Source organism: Salmo salar, unplaced genomic scaffold, assembly GCF_905237065.1.
Source record: "Salmo salar unplaced genomic scaffold, Ssal_v3.1, whole genome shotgun sequence".
NCBI lineage: Eukaryota > Metazoa > Chordata > Actinopteri > Salmoniformes > Salmonidae > Salmo > Salmo salar.
Window position 1 is genome coordinate 5898 of NW_025547454.1, and position 12149 is coordinate 18046.

At 42.5% G+C, this 12149-nt stretch overlaps 1 protein-coding gene across 1 annotated transcript; it reads left to right on the forward strand.

The window, feature by feature from the left end:
- Positions 1-8001: 8001 nt before the first annotated feature.
- LOC123731873 (scavenger receptor cysteine-rich type 1 protein M130-like) lies at positions 8002-11430 on the forward strand. The gene is made up of 7 exons (XM_045711274.1): positions 8002-8232; positions 8464-8775; positions 9202-9507; positions 9633-9911; positions 10368-10688; positions 10792-10880; positions 11008-11430. Exons 2-7 carry the CDS (start codon positions 8571-8573, stop codon positions 11140-11142), a joined length of 1335 nt encoding a protein of 444 aa, XP_045567230.1. The 5' UTR covers positions 8002-8232; positions 8464-8570; the 3' UTR covers positions 11143-11430.
- The last annotated feature ends 719 nt before the right edge of the window (positions 11431-12149 follow it).

Here is a 12149-nt window from a genome sequence, read left to right on the forward strand (position 1 = left end):
TGGCCAAGGATGTTCCTTCCTCTCCTCCTCTTCTTCGCTAAATTGAATCCAGCCTCATCTATGAATATGAGTTCCTGGGAGATGGGACTTGAATCCAACTCCATGATTTGCTGAAATGACAGAAAATACTATAATTGCTGTATAGTAAAGTTCACTGGTAACATCAATGAGTATCTGATGTTTCTACAGAGTAATACTAGTATATTACTTACTGCAGATATTTGTAGCGTTTATCCTTCACTCTTTGGGAATTCCTTTCAAATGGGACTGTAGATGTGCTTCATCCAGAGATGGTGTTTATTAAGGATGTGGGTTTTGGTTGATAAACTCACTCTGATGTTATGGAAGATGACAGGGTTTTCAATCATCTGTTGATGGCTTTCCTGCAGTCTTATGGCATTATGTTCAACTACCATTTACACAATGGCAGCATCCTGTTCTCCTGTAAATAGACGTGTTGTACCACATGGTGGTCGTCTTTCAGTTTTACAACAACAACATAGCATCCAGTACAGTAAACACTACAGTAATGCAGTATACAAGATAAACATGTTACACAGTAGTATAGCCCCCAGTTTCCTCCATACAGTACAGTAAACACTACAGTAATACAGTATACAAGATAAACATGTTACAGAGTAGTATAGCTCCCAGTTTCCTCCATACAGTACAGTAAATACTACAGTAATACAGTATACAAGATAAACATGTTACAGAGTAGTATAGCTCCCAGTTTCCTCCATCCAGTACAGTAAACACTACAGTAATACAGTATACAAGATAAACATGTTACAGAGTAGTATAGCTCCCAGTTTCCTCCATCCAGTACAGTAAACACTACAGTAATACAGTATACAAGATAAACATGTTACAGAGTAGTATAACTCCCAGTTTCCTCCATACAGTAATACATGAAACATGTACTTTGTTTCCCCTTCCAGTATGTATTGGAATCTACAGTCTTTACTGTGCTTTATGTTGTACTTCTGTCAAGTAGTAAAAGTAGTAGAGAGGTCCAATGTCTGCAGTACAAACCTCTTCTCATTGTGGAACGTCTGGATGATGGATGATATGGTGAAGTGGCTCAGATTGGGGTGTATTCTCTGTCCAGCCTCTATCAAGGTCAAACCATGGTTGACCACATGGTCTGCCCAGCCTCTATCAAGGTCAAACCATGGTTGACCACATGGTCTGTCCAGCCTCTATCAAGGTCAAACCATGGTTGACCACATGGTCCACCACAGTCGCTCAAATTTCATCACAGATTACTCTCCTTGTTCTTGGTCTTCCTCCTCCTCCTCTATCTCTCTCTGCCAGTTTGCTTCCATTGTTCTCCAAACACAGGAGGACTCATCTGGTGTGTTTTTGTCCATACCAAAGGTCTGATTGTGAAGTGAACGTTTACAGAACTGGTGCTACCACTTGTGCAGAGTGAAAGTTATCAATTGGTAATTGAGCTCAGCTTGAGAGATTTTAGTTGTGAAGGTTGTGCCAAAGGTAGAGAATTGTGTGTTGTGTTTTGCCAAATGTTTGTTGTAGAATTGAAATCTGAGTGTAAAGCTAAACATGGACCAGTAGTATTGTAAATGTGGTGTCTGGTTCTGAAAAATGAGTTACAGGTTTGGGTCATTGTGTCTCATGTTCCAGTAGTATTGTAGATGTGGTGTCTGGTTCTGATAAATGAGTTACAGGTTTGGGTCATTGAGTCTCATGTTCCAGTAGTATTGTAGATGTGGTGTCTGGTTCTGATAAATGAGTTACAGGTTTGGGTCATTGGGCCTCATGGGCCAGTAGTATTGTAGATGTGGTGTCTGGTTCTGATAAATTAGTTACAGGTTTGGGTCATTGGTCCTCATGGGCCAGTTTTAGTGTGGAAACAATTAGGAAAAACTGTAAGGTTGTTGTATTAAGTGATGGTCAAATGTACTTAAACAAATGAGAAGAGAATCATATGAAAGTATTGTGAGCATTGCATTGTGAAAGGAAATTACTTCATATGAAGTGTATTTCTAAATGAATCACTGATTAGGTTTGGTGGAAAAGTTACTGTGTGATTTGGTTATTACTACTGGTTATTACTGGTTATTACTACTGCCCAGAAACTAGAATATGCATATAATTATTGGCTTTGGATAGAAAACACCCTAAAGTTTCTAAAACTGTTTGAATGGTGTCTGTGAGTATAACAGAACTCATATGGCAGGCAAAAACCTGAGAAGATTCTGTACAGGAAGTGCCCTCTCTGACCATTCCTTGGGCTTCTTGACTCTGTTTATTGAAACCTTAGGATCTTTGCTGTAACGTGACACTTCCTACGGCTCCCATAGGCTCTCAGAAGGCGGGAAAAAGCTGAATCGTGTCTTTGCAGCCCCTGGCTGAAAAACATTAGCGCCTTTGGTAAGTGGTCTATCAGAGTACAATGAGACTGAGGCGCGTGCACGAGGCGACCCCATGTTTTTATTTTCTCTCTTTTTGAACTAAAACACGGTTTCCCGGTCGGAATATTATCGCTTTTTACGAGAAAAATTGCATAAAAATTGATTTTAAACAGCGGTTGACATGCTTCGAAGTACGGTAATGGAATATTTAGAATTTTTTGTCACGAAACGCGTCGGGCGCGTCACCCTTATTTACCCTTCGGATAGTGTCTTGAACGCATCGAACAAAACGCCGCTATTTGGATATAACTATGGATTATTTGGGACCGAACCAACATTTGTTATTGAAGTAGAAGTCCTGGGAGTGCATTCTGACAAAGAACAGCAAAGTTAATAACATTTTTCTTATAGTAAATCTGACTTTGGTGAGGGCTAAACTTGGTGGGTGTCTAAATAGCTAGCCCTGTGATGCCAGGCTATCTACTTAGAATATTGCAAAATGTGCTTTCACCGAAAAGCTATTTTAAAATCGGACATAGCGAGTGCATAGAGGAGTTCTGTATCTATAATTCTTAAAATAATTGTTATGTTTTTTTGTGAACGTTTATCGTGAGTAATTTAGTAAATTCACCGGAAGTTTGCGGGGGGTATGCTAGTTCTGAACGTCACATGCTAATGTAAAAAGCTGGTTTTGATATAAATATGAACTTGATTGAACAAAACATGCATGTATTGTATAACATAATGTCCTAAGATTGTCATCTGATGAAGATCATCAAAGGGTAGTGCTGCATTTAGCTGTGGTTTGGGTTTATGTGACATTATATGCTAGCTTGAAAAATGGGTGTCTGATTATTTCTGGCTGACATAATCTAATGTTTTGCTTTCGTTGTAAAGCCTTTTTGAAATCGGACAGTGTGGTTAGATTAACGAGAGTCTTGTCTTTAAAATGGTGTAAGATAGTCATATGTTTGAGAAATTGAAGTAATAGCATTTCTAAGGTATTTGAATAACGCGCCACGGGATTCCACTGGCTGTTACGTAGGTGGGACTATTTCGTCCCACCGACCTTAGAAAGGTTAAACAAATGAGAAGAGAATCATATGAAAGTAAACTGAAAATGTGCTGAAAGTTTAGAAAAAACAGCCTTTTTGATGAGAGCAGAGCAGCAGCAGATGATGAGGGTCAAGTGTGTGTGTGTGTGTGTGTGTGTGTGTGTGTGTCTTTGTTGTGTTGGTTTGGGATTTGTGTGTCAATGTAGTGTGTGATTGAGTGTGTATATAGTGTGAATATATAGTATTGTGTATATATAATGTGAATATATAGTATTGTATATAGAGTGTGGATATAGTATTGTATATATAGTGTGTATATAGTGTGAATGTATAGTATTGTATATATAGTGTGAATATATAGTGTGTATATATAGTATTGTGTGTATATAGTGTGAATATATATTATTGTATTATTGTATATATAGTGTGTGAATAAATAGTATTGTATATATAGTGTGTATATAGTGTGAATATATAGTATTGTATATATAGTGTGTATATAGTGTGAATATATACTATGAGAAGAGGTTTGTACTGCAGACATTGGACCTCTCTACTACTTTTACTGTAGCTCAGTTGGTAGAGCATGGTGTTTGCAACGCCAGGGTTGTGGGTTCGTTTCCCACGGGGGGCCAGCACAGAAAAAAAAAAAAAAAAAATATGTATGTAATGTATGCATTCACTACTGTAAGTCGCTCTGGATAAGAGCGTCTGCTAAATTACTAAAATGTAAATGTAAATATACTTTGAATATATAGTATTGTGTATATATAGTGTATATATAGTGTGTATATATATTATTATGAGTGAGTGTGTATATATAGTATTGTGAGTGTATGTAGGGTCAGTGCAGATAGTCTAGGTAAACATTAATTAATGTTATATTAATGTTATATTAATTAATCTTATGACTATTTAGCAGGGTTAGAGTTAGGGTTACCAGAGTTCATAGGGGAAACTTCACTATGTTAACAACTATTAACCATGCTGGCACTCCAGGCACTGCCCCCTAGGGGTGGGATGTGGGTACTGGAAATGGACTGTCTGACTGTGGCCTAAGCTTCAGGGTTTTCCCTCGGTAAAGACCAGGATCAGCTACCCCAACCCCAAGGTCATGGCAAGAAGGGATCCAGCTATTGTCAAATTCACATCAAAAGGTGATCTTTTTTTACATTTTAGCTAATTTTAGCTAATCCTAACCCTTTTCCTAACCTTAACCTAATTCTCCTAACCTGCTACGAAAAGTGAAATATGACGTTTATCTGACAAAAGATGGATCCCTTTTAGGCATGACCGAACCCCAAACCTATCCTTAACCACTTGTTGAGAAAAAGCAAAACTGACCCAAGATCAGCATCGAGGTGCAACTTCCCCCAACTCCTTTGGGTGGCCTAACCACTTACCTCCCTCTATTCTGTACCTAACAACATAGTATATTATTATTATAGATAGATAACCACTTACCTCCCTCTATTCGGTACCTAACAACAGAGTATATTACTATCAACACATTACGAGCAGACAGACAGAACTACTTCTCACCCCTCCACTCTCTCCCTGAGTCCAGGCCCCAGACAGACAGACAGACAGACAGACAGACAGACAGACAGACAGACAGACCTACTAGTCACCCCTCCACTCTCTCCCTGAGTCCAGGCCCCAGACAGACAGAACAGCAACACCATCAGAACTATAGCAGTCTTCATTCTGAAATGACTCTGGTCTTCTTCAGAAGTAGTGCAGTAGTCTACAGGGTTCAGAACTCACCTTTTTAAACACTTCTTATCACTCACATCATGAGGTTTCACATGTGTTTGGTTACATAGTGCCCAATGTTCTGCTTAGTGATAAAACAGCAAACATTAAGAGTGTTTACTTGTCAGACCCACATATATAATAAATATACTATAATATACTATATTCATATGCTTTTAGTACTCACACATGAATCAGATCATGTATGCAGGTCATGTGTTGTTTTGAGCCAGCAGTAAAAACACACTGACAGGACAGTTCCTCTTATGGCCACTAGGTGGTAATCTGGTGTCACAGACGCAGGACTGTAGACTAGAAAGAAGCATTGTCCCAATTATCTCTCCTTTCTCCTAAAGTGTGCACTTGTTCCCTTCACTGAAATGACTGGTACACTAAATATGGTGGAAAAACCCACTTGATAACAGAAGGAATAGTCCTGTGGGAAACAAACAGTACCTCCTCTCCCATTCTCCCATCCTCCTCTCCTCTCTCTCCTCCTCTCCCCTCTACCTTTCTCCCCCCTCAGATCTTCTCCCTCCTCTCCTCTTCTCTCTCCCCCTCTCCTCTCCTATTCTCCCCCTCTCTTCTTCTCCCTCTCTCTTCTCCCTTCTCTCCTCTCCTTTTCTCCCCCCTCTCCTCCCCCCTCTCCTCTTCTACCCCCTCTCCTCTTCTCCCCCCATGGCTCCCCTCTTCTCCCCCTTTCCCCTTCTTCTACCTCCCCTGACTTTATATAATATAAATTAAAGGATGGGAGGGAGACAGAGAGGGGGGAGGGGAAGGGGAGTAGAGTAGAGAGGGAGGAGGGGGGAGATGGGAGAGAAAAAATATATTTTTATAACTGACTTATCAACAGTGATGTCATCATAACCAGTAACCTGTTCCTCTCTTGTCCCAGCCCAGCCTGACCCTGACATATAGCATCAGACCTGTTGAGTTGACTTGGGTAACAGACCTCTAGCTTCTACACCACATCCCCCCTTCTCCTGCTCTAATATGAGACCTCATCAGTACTCATTTTGGGTGCTGGTACTGTTTATATTTAGGTGCTGGAACATTAAGCCAATATTCTATAAGAGGTGAACTCAAGCAGTAGAAAGTTAGAGGTGATATTATAGAACACTATGTGAAACGTTGCTGCTCTGTCAGCAGTTTCCTGTGGAGTTTTTCTAATGTCAGTGTTTCCTGTAGCTAGGTGGGTTTAACCACTGATCTTGTCTGCTTAAAAGTGTGTCACGTCATATAAGTAAGGAAGTAATGAGATAGAAGTCATATAGCCTAGTAGTATTTCTCACTCTTCAGTCCTCTCTTCATGACAGTAGACATTATAGCTCAGTAGAGACCCAGTTAGAGACAGACATGATATCTGCAGTGATTTTGATGATCATTTTCTGGAGCACAGGTAAGATGCTGTTATATTAATATACACTTGTGACAGTTACTGAGATATGTTTTGATATTGTAAGATATGTTACCATTTGCAGGGTTAGTAAAATAACATGCAACTGGAAGCAGACAGTAAAAATGTGTTTCAAAGCAGGACAATGATGTGATGACCTGTAAATGTACTTTACTGTAGTCTAACTGTCCATCTGGGGACAGGCACTAATGTCAGTTAAGTTGTGATGGTGTCATGCATCTGACTGTTGTATATTCAGTGTGTCAATGATTGATTGTGTCTGTCTCTATGTAAATGAATGAGAGTATATATTATATATTATATTGGTGTTATGTTAGAGTAGGAGAAGGGAGGGCTGTAGATGCTAGAGGTCTATGAGCTGAGTCAACATCAACAGGTCCAACACTATATGTCACGAAGAGAGAGAGAACGAGAGAGAGATGGAAGAGAGAGGAGGGGTGGGGAGAGAGATTTGAGGAGGAGGAGAGAGAGAGGAGGGTAGGGAGAGAGGAGGGTTGGGGAGAGAGAAAGGGAGGGGAGGGCATAGAGCACGATAGGTGAGAGAGAAGGGGAGGGGAGAAAGGAAGGTAGGAGAGAGGAGGTGAGGGGAGAGAGGAGGGTGAGCCGAGAGAGAAGGGTATAGGAGGGTATAGGGAATAGGAGGAGGGTAAGGGAGAGAGGAGAAGGGGGTTAGCGAAAGAGGTAGAGGAGAGAGGACTGTAGGGGAGAGAGGGGAGGGGCGAGAGAAGGGGAGGAGAGAAGGGGGAGGGGATAGAGGCTAAGGTAGAGAGAACAGGAAGGTAGGGGAGAGAGAAGGGTAGATGAGGGGAGAGAGGAGGGTAGAGGAGAGAGGATGGGAGGGGAGGGAGAAGGAGGGGAGAGGAGAGTAGAGGAAAGAGGAGGGGAGAGAGGATGGGAGGGGATAGTGGAGGGTAGGAGAGAGATATTTGTGAAGGAGAAATGAGGGTAGGGGAGAGAGAAGGGTAGATGAGGGGAGAGAGGAGGGTAGAGGAGAGAGAGGATGGGAGGGGAGGGAGAAGGAGGGGAGAGGAGAGTAGAGGAGAAGAGGAGGGGAGGGGAGGGAGAAGGAGGGGAGAGGAGAGGAGGGGAGAGAGGATGGGAGGGGATAGTGGAGGGTAGGACAGAGATATTTGTGAAGGAGAAATGAGGGTAGGGGAGAGGATGGTAGGAGAGAGAGAAGGGTAAATGAGAGATATATTTGTGAAGGAGATAGGAGGGTAGGGGAGAGGAGGGCAGGGGAGAGAGGAGGGTAGGGGAGCGAGTTGGGTAGAGGATAGGGGAGGGGAGAGAGAGATGTGTGGAAGTGAGAGGAGGGTAGGGGAGAGAGGAGGGTGGAGAAGAGAGAGGGGTGGAGGAGAGAGGATGGTAGGGGATAGAGAGATTTGTGGAGGAGAGAGGGGGAATGTGTTTACACAATGGTGTTGTTGCACCATACCAACGATAAGCCTGTCTTCCCCATCACATCATGAAAGGTCATGTTGATGTTCATTTAACCTCTGTCTCTCTCTTCCTCTGACTCCTCCCTTTCTCCTTTGTTTCTCTCTATCTCTCTGTCTCTTTCTCTCTCTTTCTCCTCTGTCTCTCTCTTTCTCCTCAGATCTCCAGGCTCAAAGCGTCAGTCCACCAGGTAGGTAGAGTATAAATCTACAGTGATTATAGCAGTTCAATATTAGTCAACTTTATTATCCCACATGGAGAAATTCATGTGTCCATACAAACCATTGTAAACCCCAATAACAAGTAGTGTTTTATGGAACTACTAATACTTGTCAACCACAAAGCACTACTGCTGTTAGAATAACAGAATCACTGTCATCATCTGTCCTCACCACTGTGTTTTCCTCTCTGCTGTTTACAGCTGAACTCTCAGTCAGACTGGTGGATGGGACCACTTCCTGTTCTGGGACAGTGGAAGTCTTCTACAGAGGAGAGTGGTCAGGTCTATGTCCTGGGTGGTGGTGGGACATGATGAGAGAGGTTAAGGTTGTGTGTAGGGAGCTGCACTGTGGCAATCCTGTAGCTGAATCTAGAGGACCTCTGATTGAATATGGAAGAAGAGGAGTCATACTATTTAGTTGTAGTGGGGATGAGTCTTCTATTAGACAGTGTGTCATCATAGGAGGACCTGGTTTCTGTGATGGTGAATATTATCAACATGTGACCTGTTCAGGTGAGAGACTGGTCATATTGAGAGATTTATTTATACATTATACAATATTACCATGTATCATGTTTTATGTGTTTTTATTTCATTTAAATAGAGGGAGATGTCAGATGTATTTAAACATTATATTTGTGTTTGTCATATTGGTTTATGGGAGATGTTCATGGGCAGATCATTGTAGTTCAGATGGTACTGAAGTGAAGCTGCCTGATGGATGTCCAGCTGTTTATTTTCTATAAAGTGAAGTGAACTTATTCCTGTCTCCTGCCTGCATTATTCCCAACCCTATCCTGAGTGACTAAGAACCCATTTCTACCTCTTACAGTATCAAACATAGCAAACTACAATCTTTTATCCAACATATTTGTGTTTAGTCCTTGACAGTGTCATCAACAAAACTGATTGAATGTTCAACCAAGTCTTTTTCTCCAGAGTCTGTGCGGCTTGTGGATGGAGCTGGTCTCTGCTCTGGGAGAGTGGAGGTGAAGTCCAATCAGTCCTGGGCCTCAGTGTGTGAAGCTGACTTTGACCGGCAGGATGCAGAGGTAGTCTGTGGGGAGCTTGGCTGTGGGGCTCCTGCAGCTCTACAGGGGGGGCTCTATGGAGAAGGTGAGGGTCAGACCTGGGATAAAGAGTTCCAGTGTAAAGGCAAAGAGTCCCTTCTCCTGGACTGTGACACCTCAGACAGAGAAAACAACACCTGTCTACCTGGTAATGTTGTTGGACTCACCTGCTCAGGTAAGAAACAGTTTGTCACTCAATCAACATTGTTTCTCACCTGGAGTGAGGAATATGAGAGACAATATAGGTGTGTTTTAGTGAGAAAATAGTAAGATTACTGTCTCTCTCTTTTCTTTTCTCAGAGCCTGATGATGTGAGGCTGGTGGGAGGAGGCAGTCGCTGTGCTGGTGGAGTGGAGTGGTACGACCAGGGAGAGTGGAGGACTGTGGGAGCTGGAGACAGGGACCAGGAGGATGTAGCTGCAGTAGTGTGTAGACAGCTGGGTTGTGGCTCCACTGTTTCAGTTCTACCTGGAAACACCACTGGAGGGTTTAGAGTTTCCTGTTATGGGTCTGAGTCTGCACTGAGGGAGTGTAGGAGAGGTTATTATCTCTCTCCTGGACTCACAGTGATCTGCTCAGGTAATAACAAGATATTATAATTATATTCAACTGATTTCCTTCATTCATACAACTTCCTCTGCACCTCTCATGATGACTGTTTAGCTTGTCAGTCTGCTTTACTAAATAGATCACTTAGCCAAGTAGGAATCAAATGCAACTTAAATATCCCAGAATGCTTTGTATTTGAGTGTTATCTCAGTGAACGTCTCTACTCACTACCACTGTCACATGTCATGTTATTGTCATATCTAAATGAGGAAAGTAGTTGAGGAGCTACGTTTTCTTTTTCTCTCCTCTTGTTCCAGATGTCCTGCTGAAGCCTGATATCAACATATGTTGTCTCAGTGACTGTAGGCCCACTACTCATGTTGCCCTGTGAGGGAGGGTGGCTAGCACTGTTACATGCTGATGTTATTGTCATATCTATAGGAAACTAGTTGAAGAGGTTTTTCTTGTTCTCTTTTATTGTTACAGATCTCCTGGTCCAGCCTGATATCTCCCTGACTGACTCAATGGGAGGGGTCTCCAGGGGCCACCAGGGGCCCGAGGTGTTCAGGGGCTACAGCTTCACCATCACCTGCTCCACTCGGCCACAGTACCCAGGAGGCTCCTTCCTCCTCACGTTCACCGGCTCCAACAGAACCCAGACCCAGCCAGCTGTCAATCACTCTGCTGCCTTCCTCTTCCCTGCTGCAGATGACTCCCACCAAGGGAACTACAGATGTGTTTATGACAATTATGTTTTCTCTCATAACTTCTCCTCTGAGAGTGAGCTCCTCTCCCTCACCATCACAGGTAACTGAACATGAACCAGACTTATAACTTTGTCATTGACAGATTTCCCACAGATCTATGTGATGATGATCAGTCCCCTCATCAAAGGTGTTTCTGTTTGCAGCCTCTCCTCTGCCAGCCTTCATCATCAGACACGTTGTAGTGCTGCTGATCCTACTGACAGCCATCACCACCTCCTACCTGTACTACAAGGTAAAGACATTTACTCAGACGTTACAAGTCATTTAAACTAGAGGGAGAGGGTGAGGGGGAGAGGGAGGGAGAGAGAATGGAGATACTAGAGAGTAAATGTCTGACTGTTGGTGCTGTGTCTCCCTAGCCCACCAGGAGGCAGAAGAGAGTGAACAGGGTGAGCAGCATGGATCTTTATGTCAATGCCATGGAGATGGTCTCTCTGAGCTCCAGAGCTGAAGCTGGACCGGGAGAGGAGAGAGCAGCCCAGGGGACGGAGTAGGAGTAGAATGAAGCTGACCCTACATGCTGATCTTAGGTCAGTTTTGTGTTTTAAATGGATGGTCAGCAGTGGACTGCTGTTTAAAATGTGGTGACAAACCTGAAGTGGTTCTAATTTTAATAACAAGTTCAGAATTAGTTTCTCTTTCTAGGACCTTGGAAGAAATCTAAAAGGAGTGACTGTAACCACCATTAATCCTTTTAGTTTGGTTTTTACCACCAGAGAAACATGGGGTTCTGGGTAACATGGGGTTCTGGGTAACATGGGGTTCTGGGTAACATGGGGTTCTGGGTAACATGGGGTTGTGGGTAACATGGGGTTTGGGGTAACATGGGGTTCTGGGTAACATGGGGTTTGGGTAACATGGGGTTTGGGGTAACATGGGGTTCTGGGTAACATGGGGTTCTGGGTAACATGGGGTTCTGGGTAACATGGGGTTCTGGGTAACATGGGGTTTTGGGTAACATGGGGTTTTGGGTAACATGGGGTTCTGGGTAACATGGGGTTCTGGGTAACATGGGGTTCTGGGTAACATGGGGTTCTGGGTAACATGGGGTTTTGGGTAACATGGGGTTCTGGGTAACATGGGGTTTTGGGTAACATGGGGTTCTGGGTAACATGGGGTTCTGGGTAACATGGGGTTCTGGGTAACATGGGGTTTTGATTATTTTAAGAGAGTAGCTCAATTACGTCTGTTTTGTTTCCAGAATAAATTGAAGTTTTGAATGTATTGCTTTTTGCTTTTGTCTTAGATTTTATCTTATTTAGTGTCTCTTAGATTCTTTATCTTATTTAGTGTCTCTTAGATTCTTTATCTTATTTAGTGTCTCTTAGATTCTTTATCTTATTTAGTGTCTCTTAGATTCTTTATCTTATTTAGTGTCTCTTAGATTCTTTATCTTATTTAGTGTCTCTTAGATTCTTTATCTTATTTAGTGTCTCTTAGATTCTTTATCTTATTTAGTGTCTCTTAGATTCTTTATCTTATTTAGTGTCTCTTAGATTCT

Coding starts and splice junctions, on each gene's coding strand:
- LOC123731873 (XM_045711274.1), top strand. CDS start 8,571: ATGATGAGAGAGGTTAAGGTTGTGTGTAGGGAGCTGCACTGTGGCAAT. Junction 9,508..9,632: donor TGTTGGACTCACCTGCTCAG/GTAAGAAACAGT, acceptor TTCTTTTCTCAG/AGCCTGATGATGTGAGGCTG. Junction 10,881..11,007: donor CCTCCTACCTGTACTACAAG/GTAAAGACATTT, acceptor GTGTCTCCCTAG/CCCACCAGGAGGCAGAAGAG.